Source organism: Mesocricetus auratus, unplaced genomic scaffold (genome assembly GCF_017639785.1).
Source record: "Mesocricetus auratus isolate SY011 unplaced genomic scaffold, BCM_Maur_2.0 Super-Scaffold_100018, whole genome shotgun sequence".
NCBI classification, from domain to species: domain Eukaryota; kingdom Metazoa; phylum Chordata; class Mammalia; order Rodentia; family Cricetidae; genus Mesocricetus; species Mesocricetus auratus.
The window spans coordinates 9815099-9831611 of record NW_024429199.1 but is presented as its reverse complement, the minus strand read 5'-3'; the positions used below and the strand labels follow the sequence as shown (position 1 = coordinate 9831611).

Sequence of the window (16513 nt, the reverse complement as noted above, 5' to 3'; positions counted from 1 at the left end):
ACGACAGACGGCTCATGTAAGAAAACTGATGGGGGAAAACATGAGACGGCAGATTTAGGGGGATTTTTGAGAGTACTCTTCTGGACATGTACTATTGGAGATACAGAATCGGATGTTATGAAGCAAAGGAGCTAGAGGTACAAATTGCAAGTCAACACACAGTGATGCTGAAAATCACAGATCAGGAAAGGTATCTGGACAGCACTAAACTGCCCATATTCCACTTACCCAGCTGTTCACAGCCAAGTTGAGCTGAAAGACAAGGACCTACATACAGCTCACATTTAGAAGAGAAGTAAAAGAGAAGCCAGGCATGAGTCAGTAAGTACAGGTGTGAATCCAGAAACCCAAGCCATCATGGTGCCACAGAGACCAGGAATAGCAACATTTCAAACAGAATTGTCTGCCAGTCTACCCTCTGTGATTACACACAGCCCTCAGGCCCCTTACTGTAGTCCTCTAAAATCTCTGCTCTGACTCAGAAGTGACCTTCCAGAGTTGTGTTCAGGTCTCCACATTCGGCCCACCCTACATCTAAGCATGTGCCACAACATAAACACCTTTCCAAATTAAAAGAACGGCCGGGCGGTGGTGGCACACGCCTTTAATCCCAGCACTCGGGAGGCAGAGGCAGGCGGATCTCTGTGAGTTCGAGGCCAGGCTGGACCGAAAGCCTCCAAAACAATACAGAGAAACCCTGTCTCATAAAAACAAAACAAAACAAAAAAAAAAAGAACCAGGGAACAAGGAGATTAAACAAGTATTCACTCAATAAATCTTGCCTGTACTTCATAAAGGTTCTTTTCAAAACTCATGTGAAATGTATAATTCAACCTATAAAATGACTTTTAAAGTACACATTTAACATATCAGAATTTGGCCGAGCGTTGGTGGCGCACGCCTTTAATCCCAGCACTTGGGAGGCAGAGGCAGGCGGATCTCTGTGAGTTCGAGGCCAGCCTGGTCTACAAGAGCTAGTTCCAGGACAGCCTCCAAAGTCACAGAGAAACCCTGTCTCGAAAAACCAAAAAAAAAAAAAAAAAAAAAAATCAGAATTTTTACTACTGTACCTTCTGTAGAAGTAGACCTTTGAAGAAACATCTAGCAAAAAGAATTCACAGGACAAAGAAAGACAACACTAAACTGTCTCTCCTAGTTACCAAGTTCCTCCCAAGCTATGCAATTAGAGCAGTATTTCCTTATAGACAATGCCTTCAATTTGAATGCCTTTTCTTTTTCAACTAGAGACCTAAGTAAATTACCTGTTGGCTACCTTCATTTAACCTCTGTAACACACAACCATCATGATACTGGAGGAGAAGAAAACATATACTTACTAGTACAATTATTTTAAATGAAGAAAAAAATCTATATTAAAATTTTACATGACTACCCCAGTCAAAACCACAAATCCTTGTAAGTCATTAAACTATTTTATTTTAATGGAGAGCCTCAGGACACCTCACAGAACAACAATTATGCTAGAACATTAACCTACTGCAGCAAGGGAACAAACGGGCTTCGTGTAATGGTTTAAGCCCTCCAACACAAGTATGTAAGTTGAAGAAAACACACAGACTTGCTCAGTTTCAGCTACATGTTCTATTTTATTTAATCTGTCTGTTTCATTAACATCAGAGATTGAACACAGGGCTTCACACATGTGAAGCAAGCACCCCACCCCCACCCCAACCTCCCAGCAACACCTCCAGCTAACGCTGCAATGTTCTGAAAACAAGAATGCCTTCATAGCTCTGCTTATCTGACAAACAGTTCCTGGAGAGCGAGAGCAAGCTCCACAGTTAAACTGCGTGATTAAACAGGTGTCCAACAGCTCAGGTGACCCGTTAGATCAGTGAGATAAGGGAAACTGCCTGCCTTAAATTCCTTTTAGGGAGTTTCTATCCCCTGTATGTCAGTGCCATGACATCATAACCTGAAGATGATGCAATCTAGTCAGTCTGTAAAGGTGACTATTGTCTGTTCTCTAAATGGTGAAAGTAACAGTTATAAGAACAAAAGCTTTTACACAAAATGTGGTTCAAATTCTAGACCTGGTTCCTTGGGGGATGTGTCTCTTGGCTTTTTGATTCTGTTTCTTCAGTTGGAAATCCTTTAGAATCACTGCATTTTGGTATAACATGTACCACACAGTAAGAATTTAACAAAGGGGATGGCAAGATGGCTCAGAAGCAAAGGCACTTGTCTTTGAGTTCTGAGTTCAATCCCCCTGGGCTTCACATGGAGGAAGATGAGAACCAACTCCTGCAGGTTGTTCTCTGACCTCCATCAATGTGCTGTGATACACGTATCTCCATACCAAACAGCTAAATTTTTTGTCCTCAAGAATATAACAAAAAATAATTGTTACTGTTAGAATTTAACATATGGGGCTGAAGAGACAGTAATTAAAAGCATGTACAGCTCTTATAGAGGACCCAAGTTCACTTCCCAGCACCAACAGAAGGCAGCTCACAGCTGCCTGTAACTCTGGCTTCAGGGATCTGATGCCCTCTTCTGGCCCCAAAAACACCTTCACTTGAGGAACACACATAGGAACTTAAAATAATAACTTTTTTCAAAGGGTTTAATTCATAGATCTAGCCCTATAGTTTAATAGAAGAGTACTGAGAACATCATTCGTCACACCAAGAAACAAAGCAGAACAGAGCCTTCCAGAGATAAAGTGAGACAGGGATGAAATAACTCAGAGCCTACCCAATGAGGCAGGCTTGGCTGGCTGCTCTAAGAATCAAAGGTAGGATTCTGGTAGAGTCTTTTGCAAGAAAAATGAGAATATAACATCTGGGGATGGTGAGGGAAAATGCAAAATTCTAGGAAAGAGTAAGGATTAAGGGCAGAGGTTCCCTTGAGTTTCTACACAAGGAAATACAAACACCCCAGGGATACTGTTCAGTTTATCAAATACAATCATGAATGTATCGGAACTTTCGATACATCTGGCATCTGTTTAATTCAACACAAGAACAATCATCAGTAAGAGTCATACCTTCTACTAGCATCTATGTCATTGGCCAGACTAGAAGAGACTTGAGTTTTCTTTCCTGAGGATTCTAGGTTTCACCCTTGGGAAACAAGAGCAGCAACTCAGCTCCTTATGCTTCTTTATGGGAAGCACAGCCCACTCGAGTCAAAGAATGTATACTGCCTTGATGGGGGATGTCCTTCTGTATATATGTTTCTCTTATTGGTTGATGAATAAAACACTGTTGACCAATAAGGCAGGAAGATAGTCAGGATCAGGAGATGAGAATTCTGGGAAAGATAGGCAGAGGGAGCCCACCAAAAGAGTAACAGGTTTGGGCATCCTCCAGTAAGCCAAGACCATGTGGAAATATATAGATTAGTAGTTATGGGTTAATAATTAAGACAGAGATAGCCAGTAAGAAGCCGTAGCCACCAGCTAACAGTTTTATAACAAATACAGCATCCATGTGCTTATTTGGGGCTGAAGAGGTGGCAAAACCTGGAGAGACAAGAAAACCAGTAACACTGCCTGGCCATGGCAGGCATTTAACACCAAGCCATACCATGACAGAAGCAAAAGGGAGAAGCAGAGATGACACCCAAGGAACTTCTGATGTATAAATGTCAAGTGTAGACACACACTAAGAGGTACCCAATGTTCTTAAGAGATCCAGGAACAGACTAAGGCAGAGGCATGATGGACTAACAGAAGGTAAGGGTAGACTCACAAGGATTAGTGAGCTAGGCGGTGGTGGTGCACATCTTTAATTACAGAACCAGGGAGTAAGAGGCAAGTGGATCTCTGTGAGTCCAAGGCAAAAAGAAGGGAGAAGGAGGGGGAGGGGGAGGGGGAGGAGGAGGAGGAGGAGGAGGAGGAGAAGGAGAAGAAGAAGAAGAAGAAGAAGAAGAAGAAGAAGAAGAAGAAGAAGAAGAAGAAGAAGAAGAAGAAGAAGAAGGTGTAATAAAAGGTACAGAGACCAGTGAGAAATCAGTAAAGAAGGGTGGGGTGGCAGTGAGCAGTCCCATTAGGGCTAGTGTGAGAAATCATTACCCCAAAACTATTGCACAGAACAGGCTGACAAATAGTGAGCTAAAAACAGAAAGAACAAAATATTTTGGCTGTCTGGTTGCTGGATCTCATGCAGAAAATTCCTTGCTGACTCATTTCAATTTATAATAAACACTACCCCCAAATTACCATTACACATGAACAATGTGAAAGATGCATGTAGGGCCTCAGTACTATAGCCACTAGGCTCCAGCTCCAGTCCATGATTAATCTTACATAAGGCAGGTAGGTGCCAGAGTAGCTTGTGTTCTATGTTAATGTCAACTCCAGTGTGCAGAAGTGCCATAGAAGTAGCTTGATTACAAAACAGAGATGCCCAGGTTGGACTACCTTAATTCAGTTGATCAGTAAGTATGATGAATCAGTATTTCCCATAAACATTCCAAGGAATCCTTCTCAAACTTTTCTAAAGAACCCTACAGTAAGCATGGTACCAACACAATGAAGACAGCACAGGCAATGTAGTTCAAATGCACACAAGGAAGCATAACAGCCCCAAGACTGTAACACCAAATACAATACGAAATAGTTTTTAACACATATCATAATCATTTCCTAAATTATAATCATGTAGACAAAATAGCCAATTCTCTCTATGAGAACTGTGAGCTCAAAAACACCTGACCAATCTTCTAAGAAAACTTCAATTTCCAATGTATGAATACAGTAGAAATTACCACAATCAAACAAAGTTTGCAAGTATAATAAAAAAGTGCAAGGGCTTAACTGAATAGCTCAGGGCTACAGTGTTCAACCCCCTAGAGTCTTTCATACTCAGTTGTCATTTTTTATTTGTGTATCAGCCTGCATTAATGTATAGTAGACATCTCTCCTTGAACGTTATAGCATTTCTTACACTTACTTCATTTTGCAGACCTCTATAGCAAGGCACATAGGTATTCAGTGAAGGTAGCATTTGTGTGTGTGTCAATACACATAAATTTTTCTAAGTATCTATACAGAGACAAACGTAAGTAGAAGCATACTAGAGGAAATACTATCTATTCAAAAGTTTGACTCCGTCCCTGGTCACCCAATTTAAAACTTTATCTCTTCCTTCACGGTTGCCTTTCAGCTCTCAACTCTCCCCTGCCTTATTTTTCCTCCTTTTGCTTCTAAAAGTATTTCCTAAAATGCTGCACTGTTCTCATTTACTCCTTCATGAACCGATCAGTCAGAAGCCAGGGTAAGTAAATTGAAGATCTCTTATTCAAACTATGAAATTACCACTTAAAAATGTTTTTATGATAGCACACAGAATCCTTGACGCTCTGTTCAGTTCTCAGTCGAAACTTGTAAGTTGACTCCTTTTCACTGTCAATCATTCTCCCTCTACGAGCTTATGACAAAGGACTTGAGTCACTTCAGAAAGGCAGGAACAAGGAAGTGTGACGGTACTGTAATCTCTGCTTGGACACAATCATACTGAACAACTCAGCTCTCTACTTTCCTTCCTACTGGATATAAGTCAATTCATATTACTTAATGTTTTTAATTTCCATTTCGTATTGCCATATTATATCCCACGCTACACTAACTGTACTGGTTTAGGCAAGGATTGTGTCACCTAACAGTCTACTTATCTCCTAAGTCTTTAGCAAGTTCTATATTGACTATATCAAGCTTTACCCTATAGGGTAAATCATCATTTCAGATGGCAGGCTCAGTGGAACTACACTCCTGGCTGGCTAAACAATGATAAAGCAATCAGTGATTACTACTTACCCCAGGCAAACTCAGCACTTAAATAGCTAACTGAGAAAGATTTAAAAGTGAGCCTCAAGTTGCTTCTCTAGGGCATGCAGGCAATTTACTACACCAAGAACGAGGCAGCCTCCTAACTCGCCCTAATCACCACATCTCTATCTTTTACGGAAATACCACTGCATTTAGGACTGACGGGGAAACTCAAGCCTGACATCTGGAGCTTCTTCCTCTTCACCCTCCCTCCCCCTCCCCCCTCCCTCCCTCCGTTTCTTCAATGCCCTTTTCAAATTTCTACACCAACTCTCAAGGTTCCCCTCTTCAGAATTTCTCTCCCAAACATCATCCATCACCTAGAGTGTGTCTTTCTCCCGGCCAGCCTGGAGTACACGGAATGAAGGCAAGACTCCGAGGAATATATCTGACATGGTGTTTTAGGCTTGTTGCCATGAACTATGTGTTGAACTGTGCACGTAACAAAACTATGATGAAATTCACTGTCTCGATCACGTCTTACACGAAGTCAACCGCAGCGAGTTCTGTATCGGCCACTGAGGACAAATGATCACACATGATTCCAGGCTTCAGAGACACGGGTGCACCATCTTGTTCTGGGCCTATCTAAAGTCTCACATACTTTTCAGAAACTCAATTCAAATGCCATCTAACTCCAAGAGCTCGTTTGGAAAACCTGCGATAGGGCTCTTGCATAAAGCGTCCACTGCCCGGCCGCACTTACCATGACTGCGTTGAACCCCTTTGAAGAGACACTTTGAAGATAGCACCGGCTGGTTACAATTATTTCCCCGTTACTACTTTTGTGACCTTGGGCAATCAGTTTATGTTCTGAACGTCATCTCCCTCTCGTTTGTGAAATGAAGCCAAATAGATACCATCTACCTTAACGGAATACAGTGTGTGTGTTTTTTTTTCATGTTAAAGATAAACAAATCCAAAGCCTCGGTCAATCAACAATGCTGATCTCCCTTCCTCGAAAGCGCCGACACTGTGATTTATACTTAAGGGCCCAGAGCCGCATCAAACTCGCGGGGCCTGGAGGGCGGCGGCCTCGCAAGGCGACCAGGAGCCAACTAGCCAGACGTGTCGTCCTCGGACTCGGAAGCAGCCCTGCCACCCCCACCTCCCGGCCGGCCTCACCTTGGTGGTCGTAGACGCTAATGTAGGAGATCCCCACGGCCATACACCACACCACGAGACTCGCGATGTCCGAGAAGCTGGGCTCCTGCTCCACCTCGGTGATCACCAGGCCCATGTGCACCGGCAGCTTCTGCAGGGAGCGGCCGTCCGCGCGCCAGCGCAGCCGGGGATGGGTGGCGGCCGGCCCGGGTCCCCCGTGCGGGTGCCGGTGATGACGCCGGTTCCTGCCGACGGCCGGGGGCTTGCGGAGCGTGAAGCCGAGCGGCGCTAGGACCGCGGCGGAGGCGGCGCGGTAGCAGCGCCGCCAGATCCAGTTCCAGGTGCCGAAGCGAACGCGGAGCCAGGAGGCGAGCGTGCGGTGCAGGCAGAGCAGCGCGTGCAGCACCCGCCACACCAGCTCGTACAGCCCCGTCATACTCCCGGGGCGCTCGGGCACCGTCTCCTCCCTCCGACCCACACCCGCGGCGCCACGGGCTCCTATCCGCCCCAGCGGCCGGCGCGGGCCATCGCTCCGCGTCCCCCCAACCCCCGCGCCCGAGCCCCTCGCCACTGCCGACACCTCACCTAGCCCCCGCCGCCATCTTCCTCCGCCCTCGGCAGCCCCGCCCCCGTGGGTACATGGACAGTTCTCATTGGCTGCCGCGGAACACTGACGCGGCTGGGAGCCGAGGCCGGAGCCGCCATCCAGCGACCAGGGAGGGCGTGCGCTTGAAAAGGAGCCGGGCTCCGGGGCGCCGGCGCCCCCTGGCGGTGAGGAGGGCGCCGCGCCAACGCCTCTGGCCTTTCTCCCCGTAAGGGTGTCCACCGAGCAGTGAGAGAGAGGATTGGGCTGTTGCCCGAGACCGAGGATTAGGGCATGCCACGTTGTCCGTCTCCTCTCACGGCCATGACAGGAACGATTCGATCTAAGTAGACGCCCGGCCTTTAACCCCAGCATTCGGGAAGCAAGGCAAGCAGATCTCCGAGTTCGAGGCCAGCCTGGTCTACAGAGTGAGTTCCAGGACCCTGTCTCGAAAAAAACAAAACAAAAGTGATCAAAGTGAGTTGGAAATCAGAGAGAATCCACCCCATCAGCAAGTGCAGGTTTTGGAAATCAGTCCCCGAACAAATGTTCCCAATGGCTAGAATGTTCTCGGAGAGGTCTCATCACAGATCTTTGTCCAATCCTCCAACCAGAAGAAAGCTTCCCAGAGGGGGAATGAGGCCCTTCAGCATAAGACCTGGAAACAACAACCATGGCATCCTTCCCAAGTCAAGCTTTGCCGCTCATCCTCAATAGACCAATGAAACAAGTGACCGTGAGAGCAAACAAGGGAAACTGAGTCAGTGTGGTCACACTGAGAAGAGGATCAAAGTAGACACAGAGAGAGAGAGAGAGACAGAGACAGAGACAGAGAGACAGACAGAGAGACAGAGAGAGAGGAGAGAGTATAAGATGAAGTTTAAGTGCGTATACAAAGCAAGAGGTATGTATAGCTATGAAGTCGGGGTCAAGGTGGGAACCACCCACGCACTCATCATTGTCTCTGCCCCAGTCTCTTCCACACGAAGTCTGGCAAGTTGTGTGAAGTCTTTTCCCCAAGACAAGTCCTTTCCTCTCAACATGAGATCCTTGGGGTCCATTTTGTTTTAGAATCCGACAGCCGAGGTGAAGGGGCAGAAGTGTCTCTAGACTCTCTCCATCGCTGCCGGAACAGTCACATAATCCTCATGGCTGCCCACTGCTCATATGCAAAAGGCCAGCCGCCACCTGATGACCCAGTCGCTTCATTCAGTCAAGTACTTCTGACCTCCAGTTATGAACTAGGTTCCAGCGGATGGGAAATGGACATGATGCCTTAGTCATCAGCTTAGGCACATCTGCCGCCTGATGCAGAGTGACCTCCAACCCTGTTATTTTACAGCCCCACGTTCTAGCCAATCTTCACTAAACGAAGGCCACACTGAACTCCCCTGCAGCAGTTCTGGATAATCACTGCCTCTTTTTGCTTAGGCTCTTCCTTCTGAGTTCCTTTCCCAGCGTGGTGTTACCCGGATTCCAGCCCAGTTCTCAACACTTGCTTACCACCGTGTGTAACTATAACATGTGTGCGCATTGTATTTTCATGCTAACATGTAAATATGTGGTTGAGTCTGTAATACAGTCCCCCTTTCCAAATGGAAGATGTCTACATGCCTTAGTTTTTAAACCACTGGCGCTTTTTCATTTCTGTTCGTAAGACGCGCTTTGCTTTATTTGAAAAGCTGTGTCTCTTGTCCGTCTTGCCGACGTTCCTGCCTGTGGCTGAGAAGAGCCAGCTAGGGCTGAGGCACCCCCTGCACGCTTCTCTCCCTCTCTGTCTGCAAGGCACAACTCTTCTGAGAGTGGACAAAGTGATGGGAGAGGAAAGAGCAAACAGCAAGATGAATCTTCTCGAACGGCCGCCACCTCACGAGGTTCTGCAGCCCGGATGGACGCCCACGGAAGCCGCCATTGCAAGCGGGCTGACTGTTCCAGAGGCACCGAGCCTGAGCCTCATGGCCAACACCCTCCCATGTTTCTCGGATGCACTAAGTTCTTTGCTCCCGTGCCTGCTACTCTGGCAAGAGGACTACAGCCATCGATCTGACGTCCTGTTGGTCAAGTCTAAGATCTGCAGCAGCTTTGGGGCTGCGTCTATATACTGCATTGGATTACAAACTCCAATGGAAGATTTCTGGCCACGTCTCCATCTGGCACCACCCTCTGATATGCAGCACCTTCATCTCTTGGTAACTGTTTTCCTCCTAGAATAGCAGAAGCAGGTAAACAATTCCTCTATGTTAGGGATGGTCAGCCTCCTAAGGGGTACAGCCATGGAGGACCACTTTTCTGCCTTTTGTTTCTTAGTAGACTAGAAATGGAGGTGTCTTGAGTGGGGCAGTTCTCTGTGTGACTTTGGACTCCCTCTTTCCTGGAGCTCTCAGGAACACCTGCTGATGTGCTTAGACTATAACACTGTAGCATTTAGAGTGTAACACTGTAACACTGAGCTCCTGCCCTCAGCAGCCGGGTCTTTGTTCTAATACGGCCTGGACAGGATGCTCTTCAACGCTATAGCTTAGCAAGTTGTCCAGATTATAAAAGCCAGCACAGATCACTTTCTGAAGTGCCTCATCTGCAGTGGAAGTGAGCCATTTGAAGATGAGATTGCATCCTCCCAGGACAGCTTTTGGGGATAGACACATCTTGAGTCCTAGACTTCTGTTGTCCCCTCCTGCCTACCTATAATAAAAGCACCTGTGTATGGGTACACTTTGCGCCATCAGAGACTGAGGCAATAGTAAAAGTATATCCAAGATACAGTGGTCTAGCATGGCCAACACACCATGAATTCACAGCTGGTGCTGGTTCCCAAGCCCTGGCTCATTTCTCTGCTTACAGAATGTCTTTCTCTCACAGCTGCTATTCTGAAATAACAGAAAAGCCACAGTGAATGCCTCCTGCTGCATTTTTCTTATTTTGTTATCCCCCCAAAAAGGAACTAATGTAAACTTTTAAGGAAATTGGGGTTTCAGAACATAAAGTCTTGACTTACAAACACATTTAACCTAATACAACCAAAATTGGACCAGGAACAAAAGTGATAATAACAGTGTAGAGAGATGTAGCCTGAGATAGTCATGAAGCCCCAGATATTTCAAGGTCAATGTTTTCTTTACTTTTCAGTTATAAAATGCATTATTTTAATTCTCACAATGAACAAATGGTCTGTGTGGGCAGGTGAAGCCGCTTTGTTTTGTCAAAACAAAACTAACAGTTTACAGATAATTAAGAATAGTGAATAAGGGGAGCTGGCGAGATGACTCAGTAGTTAAGAGCACTGGCTACTCTTCCAGAGGACCCAGGTTCTATTCCCAGCACCCACAGGCAGCTAATAGCCGTCTGTTAACTCCAGTTCCAAGGGATCCAACACCATCTTCTGGCCTCTGTGGGACATGATACACAGATGTACATTCAAGTAAAACATCTATATGCATAAAAATGATGGTAAATAAAATGTTCAAAAATTGTTTGTTAAATTAAAGAATAATAACTAAGGAGCCTGGTTCTGATTCAACAGACCTGAATCCTCCCACTTAGCCCTTCCTCCCTTTCCTACAATCTCACCAAAGTGAGGCCAGCTCTGTGAAGGTTCCGAGTGATGCTCATGGTCCCCAGTTAATGGTGTTCCTGGCTTCTTCTGATTGGCCTAACAACTAAAATGACAGTGTGTTTGGAGTGCCTCCTGTGTCTGGTCTGTGGTGAGTGCTCAGGAGTTTACTCAGCTCCGGTAAATTAATCAGATGAGATAAAATTTCAATCCACATGCTATCTCTGTTCTAGAGAACTGTAACCTTATAGCTGATTTCCTACAAACAGCCTTTATCGTGGATTACCCCCCCTCCACTGTGTAGTAAAAATAAAGAAGCATGAGCAATGAAAGAGGGACAGCGTGGTCTTCAGTTGGCTGTGTCCAACGATAAGTCCAACCCACGGAGGCCCGACAAAATGCCAAGGTATAAGTTTCTGTCGAGAGAATGCAACCCAGCTTTGGACTACCTGACACTGGACTACATAAATCTCAGCATGATGGGCCTCATGCTTAAGCTGAAGGGCTGTGTTTGGGTGGCCACCTACTGTTCCTTGGAGGGCACTGAGCTTAGAGGACACTGAGCAGGTGATGAGCAGCTTCCTGTTCTCAGTGCTCCTGCCCTAGCTGCAGAATCTTCAGCCCATGATGCCCCCGGGGATGTCACCTAGAGGAGCTGGAGCCTGAACTCCTACCCAGCTTCACGCTGGTCTAGCCTTCGGCTGCCTCCACCCTGCCTCAGCTGCTGTCCTAAACTTATCCGAGTGTGGTCTCCGGACTCCCAGCCGAATGGAGGGCAGTCGGCCCTTTCTTTGGGGTCCTGCTTCTGCTTTGACAAAGGGGTAAACCCGCAGACTTCCCTTTTATCTTCCCTCCCCTGGCCACTGTTACAGGAGACACTGTTCCTGTTCTAAGTAGTCACTTGTTTTCTTTTTTGTTTGTTTGTTTGTTTGTTTTGTTTTTGTTTTTGTTTTTCGAGACAAGGATTCTCTGTATTGTTTTGGAGGCTGTCCTGGAACTTGCTCTGTAAACCAGGCTGGCCTCCAACTCACAGAGATCCACCTGCCTCTGCCTCCCGAGTGCTGGGATTAAAGGTGTGCACCACCAACACCTGGCCTCACTTGTTTTCTTGTTGAAACCATTGTTATAAATTTTCTACTCTGAGAAGAAATAAAATAAACAGACATGGCCTATCTTCTGGATCTCGAAGCATAAAAACAAATGAACAGATACAATGAAGATTACCTAAAAACACTATGTCAAGGGTGCAAGTGCCCAGAGTGAAATTTAAACAAATTTATATTTGTAATAACATCCTTGGTAATAAAAGCTTAAATTTTTCAGAAAAAAAGAAAATTAAAATGAAAAAAATGCATGGAAACACATACTGAAGTTGTCAAAAAAATTTCTTGAAAAGAAAAGTAAGACAGCTCCCAGGTAACACTGCCCCACACAGCTTCAGTATCTTAGCAAGAGGTATGCATTCCCAGCAGCTGAGGAGTCTGTACTGACGCATCATTGTCTCCCACACTACAGTTTACACAAGCGTTCACTCATTTTTTTTTTTTTTTTTGGTTTTTACGAGACAGGGTTTCTCTGTATTGTTTTTGAGGCTGTCGGTCCAGCCCGGCCTCGAACTCACAGAGATCCGCCTGCCTCTGCCTCCCGAGTGCTGGGATTAAAGGCGTGCGCCACCACCGCCTCAAGCGTTCACTCTTGTTGTTACACATTCTGTAGGTTTTGAAAACTCTATGATGTTTCCACCATTGTGATATATATATATAGTATGTAACACCTTTGGCTCTAAAAAATTCTTTGTTCTCAGCTCATTCCATCCCCCTTCCAGCTAAATCCTGGTAACCACTAATCCTTTTACTGTTTCCACAGTTGTCCCCTTTCCAGATCATTGCACAGTTGAAGTTACACAGGAAGTAGATCTTCACCGGCCTTCTTTTACTTAGTATGGATTAAGGTGGTTCTTGTGTTTCCATGATCTCGTCAGTCATTTCTTTATAGTGTTAAACTGCTCCATTGTCTGAGTGGACCTACCTGTCCACCTGCTAAAGGTCATCTTGATAGCTTCCAAGTTTCAGTACTCATAGGTAAAGCTGTTATTCAAACCTGTTTAGGTAAATACCAAAAGAGTTCAAGCCTAGCTCAGCTGGATTGGTAGCTCATATGGTCAAGGTAGTATTATTTTTTGAAGAAAATGTCAATACCCAAAAAATAATTTGGTAAGAGTTTGATTGGGAGTCAAATCATTGAATCTATAGTGCAAGTTAAAAAAATATCAGATCTTGACAATATTAAGTCTTTCAAAATTGTTGGCTATCCATTTCTTTAGTGAGTTGTTCTCTGATTTCTTTAAATATACATTTTTTACTCATTATGATGAGTAATCTTTTAGAGGAGATAGAAGACTAGAGGTTGAACCCACAGCCTTGCAAATGCTAAGCAAGTGCTCAACCACTAAGCTACAATCACACGCCCTCTCTTTCGAGTTCCCTCAGCCATTTTTCAGAGCTCGTCATACAGACATTGAACAAATTTTGTTAGGCTTATACGTAAATATTTCATTGGGATATTCCAGTGTGAATAGCATTGTGCTGTAAATTTCAAATTCCACTTGTTTATTGCTGATACGTAAGCAAGCAATACGTTTTCTCTGTTGACCCTACAACCTACAACCTTGCTTCAGAGCCTTGTTATTCTAGTAGCATCTTTTGTGGATTCCCTGCATCTCCAGCTCTGCCATCCACAGCTTCTTCCTTCCCAACCAGTGAAGCTTTTGCTGTCCTTTCTTGTCCTATTGCATTAGCTAGTTCTTCCAAAATGACGGTGAAAAAAAAGAGAGACGAGAGAGAGAGGATGTCTGGGCTTCGTTCCTGACCTTACAGGAAGACTCTCAGTTCCTCACTGTGAAATGCGTTCTTTGAAGGTTTTTGTATATGCTCATTGTTGAATTACACAAATTTCCTTTTATTTCTGGAATAAGAATTCATGCAATATTTTATTCATGACCATGTAGTATATTGTCAATATTATACTGTGTGGTTATTTTACCCTCATTCTTTTTCTCAATCCCTATAAAAAAATAAACCTGGTGGTGTATCCCTGAGACTTGAGAGTCCATTTCACTCCTGGCAACATTCTTTTTGATAGAAGTGTCTTCTTGCCAACTTCAGATGTTTTTTTTTAATTTATACAACTTTTGAACTATTTTTGTCTTCCAGTTATACTTTGTGATTGCCTAAAATTATGCAGGTATGGAATAAACACTGTAGTTTGGGTCAATCTTCAACCACTTTTCAAGGTCATCTAGTCTTGAATTATGTGTTTAAATTACTTCGTTGGCCCCTTAGATCCATGAATCAACTTTATAGACCCATATGTAACCTATAAATGTTGGCTGTATTTAATGTTGTAAACAATCTAGTTTTATTACCTTGACATTCTTATTTTGTATTAAAGCCTTACTATATATATTTCAGCAGCTGAGGGAAGCAACCAGAAAAGCATGTCAGTTAAACCAGCAACTGTCACTCTCCTTCATGTTTAGTAATAGTCACTTTTAACTTTTGAGACAGGGCCTCATGTGTCCCCAGGCTTGCCTTGGACTTGCAGGTAACTAAGAGTGACCTTGAACAGATTCTCCTGTCTCCTCCTCTAGAGTACTAAGATAAAGTAGTGTGCCTCTATGCTTGGAATATACAGTGCTGGGAATCAAATCCTGAGCTCCACTAAATACTAGCAAATGAGCTACAGCCTCAGTCATGCACCTTATTTTTTTTAATCATGAAGCAAAATTTTAAATACTTTTCAACAATGTTAATTTTTTTCATTGTTTTCATAGCAAACATTTTATTCACTATTCTACTTTGTCTTTTCTTTTTATATATGTTAAATACTTATGCACATTTATATAATGAATTAAGCAAAGCAGCCCTCCACTTCCTCTCCTATTCTCCACCACTTACCCTCCCAACTTCATTTGCTTTCTTGATCTTTCCCTTTATTTTAATACCTACCGAATCCATTTAGTGCTATGTATGTATGCCTGAGTATAGGAACATGGGTAGCCTCTCAGGGCCTGCATCACCAAAGAAAACTGAGTCTTCCTCTTCCAACAGTCACTAAAGCATTAGCTTAGATAAGAGTGGCACTTCATTAGCCTCACCCCCATCCATGTTGGGATTTCGGCTGGCTTGCGCTTGTTCAAGTCTTGTGCCTACAATCCCAGCCATTGTGAGCTCATATGTGCAAGTTCGCTGTCATGTCTGGAAAATCTCATTTTGCAAATGTCTACTCCCTCTGACTCTTACCATCTTTCTGCCCCCTTTCTGCTATGATTCTAGAGCCTTGTGGAAGAAGGTGTGATATAAATGTCCCATTTAGAGTTGAACAGTCCACAGTCTCACAGTCTCTGCACAATAAGTAGTTATGGGTCTCTGCATTAATTTCCATCTACCTTTTAAAGAAGCTTATAAGGGGTGAGAGATGCACTAATCTCTAGGTATAAAGATAAGAACTCAAAGGGCATTTAGCAGAATCACAGTAATGGGTTCTCTTCTGTAGCCTATGATCTATACGTCCTGTGACTCGGGTATGTGGTGTCTTCAGTAATGGGGAATTACCATCAAGTTCTGGAAGGTAACCAAGAGTAACAGCAATAGCCTTTAATGGATAGGAGGAGCAAGTTTGTCAAACCCTACTGACCAATAACTTGAAAAGAGGCATTCCAAATCTGATACTGGGATTCTTATTTAATAGTTGTATTAACTAACTTTCTATTGCTGTGATAAAATACCATAACCAAGGCAACTTAATGGAGGAAAGAATTTACTTCTTATGGTTTCAGAGGAATAAGCGTCCATCATGGCAGGAAGGCATGGCACCAGCAGCAGGAAGCTAAGAGATCATATCTTTAACCGCAAAGATGAAGGAGAGCAAGAACTGGAAGTGAGCTGAGGCTACCCCCAAGTGATGTACTTCCTCCAGCAAGTCTGTACCACCTCCTCAAACAGCTCCACCAACTGGGGACCAAGGATTCACACACCTGAACCTATAGAGAACATCTCTCATTCAAACCATTATAATAACCTGTCTTGTCTGGGGTCAGCATTGTTCGCTCATTAAACGGCAGCTCCAATTTAACCCACAGAAGGCAGGAAACTAGTAAGACATCATCAGAGGTACATTAAAGAGTGAAGGAGAAGAACTAGGAAAAGTTAAAGGGGGTATGGGTGGGAAGGTAGGATAGAGGAGGGATAGTAACTAACAGTAATGTAGAAACCACCTAAAATGTGTGTGCCTTGTGTGTGTGTAAGTGTGTGTGTGTGTATGTATGTGTGTGTGTGTGTGTGCATGATGGACATATCATTCACACACTTTACAACTTGACTTTTATTTTATTTTTTTGTTGCTAAACTCTGATTTTTTACTTTTCATTACGGTATCACACAAATATCTTTGTGTATAGCTTGTTCTTATGCAGCTGCATATA

General features: G+C 44.2%; 1 protein-coding gene and 1 pseudogene across 1 annotated transcript in view; one reads left to right on the top strand and one right to left on the bottom strand.

Annotated features, from left to right (window-relative positions):
* Positions 1-7448, bottom strand: part of Nus1 (NUS1 dehydrodolichyl diphosphate synthase subunit) — a 28054-nt gene extending 20606 nt beyond the window's left edge. The window contains exon 1 of the mRNA XM_040758190.1: positions 6920-7448. Coding sequence (XP_040614124.1) covers positions 6920-7334 — 415 coding nt within the window. The 5' untranslated portion in view covers positions 7335-7448. The remainder of the gene's footprint in view (positions 1-6919) is intronic.
* Positions 7449-9697: 2249 nt separating this feature from the next.
* On the top strand, positions 9698-11964 carry LOC121144462 (annotated as a pseudogene).
* Positions 11965-16513: the final 4549 nt, after the last annotated feature.